This window comes from Biomphalaria glabrata, chromosome 11 (genome assembly GCF_947242115.1).
Source record: "Biomphalaria glabrata chromosome 11, xgBioGlab47.1, whole genome shotgun sequence".
Taxonomy (NCBI): domain Eukaryota; kingdom Metazoa; phylum Mollusca; class Gastropoda; family Planorbidae; genus Biomphalaria; species Biomphalaria glabrata.
The window spans coordinates 23,729,021-23,735,200 of NC_074721.1; the positions used below are offsets into that span (position 1 = coordinate 23,729,021).

Sequence of the window (6,180 nt, forward strand, 5' to 3'; positions counted from 1 at the left end):
GTAAAGTATTTGCAACCTAATAGAAGGCAATGTAAAAAAAAGTTAAAATTTTAAAACAAGTTTACAAAGGCAGTTTGTGTGGAAACACGAACTCAAAATCGGAATCGAAGTAATCCGCTCAGGCAGGTAAAAAGGCAGGTTTCAATATTTTCAGAAAGAATAACAGAAACTATGAACTACAAACTATCAACTACTAAAACCATATCTCCGTCGATACAAAAAAAGAGATCTGTTTAGGTCGTAAGGCTTGCAGATACTGACATATTGTTAGTTCGATTAACGACTTGATACACACAGGATACGGTGATTTATTTTTGTTGTTATTATTTTATTAATATGTATTCATTGTACAGATAGTTATGAAGATATAGTTAAATGTGAACCTGGCCTTACTGATGTGATTGAATGATATCTAATTGATTTAATTGTTTTGTATAGGGCCGATCTCTCATTCAAAACCTTAACTACCATGTTTTTCCTTTAAGAAACAGTACCATTGTATCATCCAAGGGCTGCACTCATGTTTATAATATGGAACACTACTTAATAATGTTTTAAATTTCATTCTACTTATTTGCATAGTAAATAGATTTTTTTCTCTCTAAAAAAAGTAAACATTTTTGTAAATGACAGCAATTATTTAATTATGTATACATTGTTTTTAAAATAATAATAATCTAAAACCGTTAGTATAAATATGCTAAATTGTCACCTCCTTTACTATATAGTCTCCCGTGTTTTTTTACTATTAATAGTTGTAAAAAATTGTGTTTTTTATGAAAAAAAACTGCTTGCACTGTTGATTTCAAAAAATTAATATTTCGCGTTCAGAAAAGAAAAACGTAGCCTTTTGCATCAGAACTTAGAAAGATCTAAAAATTGATTTTCAATATTTATTTTTTTTTCTATTTTACGAGATCTAAATGGGACGAACAGACGGACGGACTGTAAGACCACACAAAACTAAAAGTGGCTATTCTATTTTCGGGGGCTATAAAAGTCAATTTTTCCTTTATGAAGCTGATGGTGATCCACTATGTCTCAATCTATTTATTTCTTGTCTCTTCAATACTGCAAGAAATCGTTCCAGTGAACTTGCACAATAAAGCTTATCTATTACAGTCCAGCCATTTCTACGTAAGGCGGTGCGCAAATAGTACATGTAATTCTATTTAACTATTTGCTAAATACAAAGAAACATTTGAGTCGAGTGCGGGAATACCCACTGAAGCGTAGGCTATTCAAAATTGGAAGACAAATTTGAACAAAGTGCGAGAATACCCTCTAAAAGCGGGTTCAAAATAGCCTAATTTAATTTCAAAATTATTATATTTTGAAAAATTATACAGATCAAAACCGTTGAGTGGCCAATTAGCTAGTAATTCCAACGATATATAACTATCAAATTTTTATGAAAATCGTTAGAGCCGCTTTTGAAATCCGTGTCCAGGTTCCAAAACCCATGAAGACTTTGCAAGCTAATAAAATACATTAAAACAAAACAATTTAAAATGTATGTATAACCATTTCTTATAGATCTAGTTGTTGTTGCAGATAGAGGTAAAGGATAACAGAAGTCAATGTGGAATAGTGTTACCATGTTCATTGTCCAAACCTAAATAAAAGGATTCTGACGAAAGAGAAAAAATAGAGAGCAACATAGAGCCTATCAAATACATCGATATAGAGTGAGAAGTCGGAAAATAATCAGAGATTCTTTATGTGACTTTATTTGGGGGGGGGGGGGAGAAGAAGATAAGTGATAGTGGATTTCTCGGGACAAAAGTATGTGTGCGTGTGATGTGTTGCGACATTATAAAAAGAGCTGCTCCATTCAACATAACCAATTATTAATTTCACTAAAGTGTGTGTGTAAGAGCGCTAAATTGCATGCCGTATTGTTTAAAGCTTCCAAAAAACGAGGGGAAGGAGTTTTCGGCCAAAATAATATGTAGAATGGGAAGACGTCGACTTGAGTAGCCAATGGGTAATACTAATGTATGCCTACGAAGTATATAGTTTATTAACAGTTCTTTCTTGTATTTGAGATTTGAGATTGTCATGCCTGTCAGAAAAAAACTATTAATATCAAGCTATTTGGTGTATCCAGTGTACAAACTAGAGGAAGTATTGATCACTTTTTGTAAAGGTGTGTCAACATTTGCTGCATAGTTTTACAACTACACAGTCACATTTCCCTAGCTGTTTTATTTGTAGCCCAAACTAATTTCCGTTTGTAGGAAGTATTCGACTTTCACTCTATGACATTAAACTTTTTTGAAAACAAATGAGATGCTAAAAAAAAGATTTCACATTAAGATCAACTGCCACTTATTGTGATATTGTCGAAATAATAGCTCAATTCTTATTATTTTCAGCAAAATATTTTCCCCTGTACTGCATCAGCTGTTTATTATGACATGATTTGTTTGGTTTACAATTATGGACTGTTTTTTTTTTCATAGTATACTAATAGTTGTTAAACATTCACCTTGAAACAAGAAACAAGTCTTTATCTTGACAAACTGTTGTACATGTCCGATCAATACATTCATTGAAGACTGGTCGAACATATCAAGTGTCCAGTATCGTCCTCTTATGGCCTCATTCTACATGTCCATTTTTCATCTTGGACAAATATTTTGGAAAGCAGCAGAGATGACGTCATAGCAGCCAAAAGAACGAGTTTCATCCTACAGACAAATGAAAGCCAAGTGAACTGTTTGCTATCCTGGTGGTTTTTTATCAGCCCTAGATTGATGTCATCCAGAAAACTGGGACACTGGTGGGAATAATAAGATAATAATAGGAGTAACGTTGGTACCGATTAGCCTTATAACATACTTCAATCTTTGTATATTTCATTGATAAATTTGTTACAAATTGTTCTAGACAAAAAAAATTGACATGAAAAGATATGAAGAACTGTTACTTAATTCTCCGAATAACCTTTTTGTTCCCGCTCCTTGTCACCGCGATCACGCAAAAAAAAAATTTTGGTAGGAAACCATATAGAATTTTCATTTCTTTGTAAACATGAAAGCGTTTTAATGATATTATAGGACCTACTCTAAATAAAAAATGTTTGATTAGATTTTGGAAGAGCAATTCAATTTTTTTTTACATCGGTAAAAGTACACATCAAAAAGCGATGAATATTTATGTATTGAATAGAGACAGAGAAACAAGGTTACAAAGACAGTTTGTGTGGAATCACAAACTACAAATCGGCCCCCGAAGTGGTCCACCCAGGCAGGTAAAAAGGCAGGTTTCAATATTTTTAGAAAGAACATCAAAATGAATTTCTATCAAAGAAAAATGACAGAGAAGAATGGAGAAAGAAGTTTGACATATCTTGTGTGGTGCCCCAGCGGTCCAGCAGACCAAAAGATAGATGAAAGTGAATGTGAAGTTAGTTGTGAACCTGGCCTAATTGATGTCTTATAATGATTATCTAATTGATCTAATTGTTTTGTAAAGGGTCAATCTCTTATTCAAATCCTCAAGAAAAAAAAACATTTCCATAAAATAATAATAATAAAAATAATTTTTTCCTCTAGCTATACAGCAGCGCTGCAGTTCACACGATAATATGAAAAGCTACTTATTAATTGTTGTTTTAAATTATTTCCAACTTATATGCATACTAAATAGATTTTTTCTCTCTAAAAAAATGTAAACATTTTTTGTGTAAATGTAGTAGTTAGTATAACAGAACTTCCTTAACTTAATCAAAAATTTGTAAAAAATAAAATTTTGACAAAAAGTCTAAAACCATTTGCATAAATGTGCTGGAAATATGGTGAACAATAATCTCCTCTACTTAAGAGCCTCCCGTGTTTATTACAATTAATACTGAATAGTAGTAAAATAGGTGTATTTTTATGAAAAAACTTCTTGCATAAGTGATTTTAAAAATTATATTTTTTGCTTTCAGAAATGAATGGTCTAAAATATGATGATGTCGGATTTTTACTATCTTTTCTAGTTTACGAGATCTAAACGGGACGGACGGACAGACATTCCATACAAAACTAATAGCGTCTTTTCCCCTTTCGAGGGTCACTAAAAAGCAACAAATATAATAATAAATAATAATATATAAATATTAATAAAATAATAATAATAATTAAGAACCTTTGCAATGAGGACACCAATAAACTTCAACAACAACATTGGGGCTAGTTTGAAAACCACAGCTGAGGGAAACTGTGGTGTCGTGACTTATCAAGATTCTATTACATACACTATTAGACATAGAAGGCTAAATGAAGACATGTTTCGTTCACATTTTCCAGTGAATGACCAGGAAGTGATGTTATTTATTAGTGACATGAATAAACATAAATATATACATTCGCATAATAAAATAATAATAATATACCACAGCACCTCCCTCCTCCAAAAAAAAAGAAAAGATGATAACATTTAAATTGAACAACAAGAAGGACGAGAAGAAAAAACGTGTAAAAAAATAAATTGAACATATGACCGGACAGATAGTCAGCATATATCTAAATATAAAATAAAATAGAAGTCAGTTTATGTCATTGTTCTATTCGTTGTATCTGTGTGGTTTTCGAACTTCTCTGCCACTTCTGGTAATGTAACCATCTTGAGAGGTTGGGTTAGTGGGCTCAGAATGTATCACTCTGGGTGTAGGAGAAGTATGTGTTGCCATTCTAGTAGGTGAGCATGGGTACTCAACCTGAGGTTGGGAGAATTCTTCATTGTTTCCTACTGGGTCCGGTATTGTAGCTTGGTCATTAAGACTGTCTTGAGAAGGTATTGGAACAGCATCTGGTGTTGGAGTAGCACTAGCGAAATGTTCATTTCTTTCTGACACAGTAGGAATCATTTCTCTGGTAGATGTACCATTCTCTTGTCTTGGAGTGCTGACCAACTGATAAATGTGTCTCCTCCATATCATGCCTGGGTATAGTTCTACTGTATACATTAGACGTCCTGTTTTGGACTTTATTACACCATATTGCCATTTTTCTTGATTCACTCTGTAATCACGTGCAAGAACACTGTCCCCAACTTGGAATTCTCTCAGCTTCACATTGGAGTAATTTTTCGTTAGTCTATTCTGAATGTCCATATTTGGCCTAAGTAAATCCAGACGAGATTGTAGTCTTCTTTCGAACATAAGAAATGCTGGACTCTCATGAGTTGTGGATTGTGGAGCATTTCTGTAAGCGAAAAGAAATCTAGAGATTTTCTGACTTAATGTGCCTGTATCATTTTTTGCAGCCTTCATAGCTATTTTAAATGATTTCAGGAACCTTTCTGCAAGTCCATTGGTAGCCGGATGAAAAGGTGCAGTTGTGATGTGCTTGATCCCATTTCTTTTGGTCAAGTCTTTAAATTCATTTGAAGTGAACGTAGAGCCATTGTCACTTGCGATGATGTTGGGTATTCCAAATCTTGAGAATGTTTCTGTGAGAAATTCGATTGTTGAAGATGATTTTGTAGAACTGACGGGTAATACTTCTGCCCATTTTGTATGGGCGTCTATCATTATTAAGAACATATTATTCATAAAAGGTCCAGCAAAGTCTGTATGTACTCGTTCCCATGGCCGCTCTGGCCACTGCCATGGATGTAGTGGTGCGTTTTGAGGATCAGGCTATTGATAAAAACCCTCACATGACTTTGTGATCAATTCTATGTCCTTATCTAATCCTGGCCACCAAAAATACATTCGTGCGACATTTTTCATCTTGACAATGCCCAGATGGCCTATGTGTAAAGTGTCCAACAGTTGTGAGCGTAGCTTTTTAGGAATTATTATACGATAACCCCACAGTAAGCATCCTTGTTGGACCATTAGTTCATGACGTCTTGAGAAAAATGGTTCGATGCCAGGGGATGTGAATCTGGGCCAATTACCTTGTGAAATGAAACTTAATACTTGTGCTATTTGTGGATCATGGCGAGATTCTTTAGCAATGATTGTCGCATTTAGAGGTATTGTTTCCATTAGTTCACTGTAGAAGAGATTATCTGCTATAAAGTTGTCTCCATTTACTGGGGCTAGTGGTAATCTGGAGAGTCCATCAGCATTGGCATGTGACTTGGACTTTCTAAATTCAATTGAGTAGTTAAATCCAGATAAGAATACAGCATACCTTTGTTGTCTAGCAGCTGACATAGCTGGAATACCTTTGGTTGGAT

The 6,180-nt window shown here is 33.9% G+C and overlaps 1 protein-coding gene across 1 annotated transcript; it reads right to left on the reverse strand.

The window, feature by feature from the left end:
• Window positions 1–4,555: 4,555 nt before the first annotated feature.
• Window positions 4,556–5,524, reverse strand: LOC106072057 (uncharacterized protein K02A2.6-like). The gene has a single exon (XM_013232322.2). The coding sequence runs from the start codon at window positions 5,522–5,524 to the stop codon at window positions 4,556–4,558; it is 969 nt and encodes a 322-aa protein (XP_013087776.2).
• Between the last annotated feature and the right edge of the window lie 656 nt (window positions 5,525–6,180).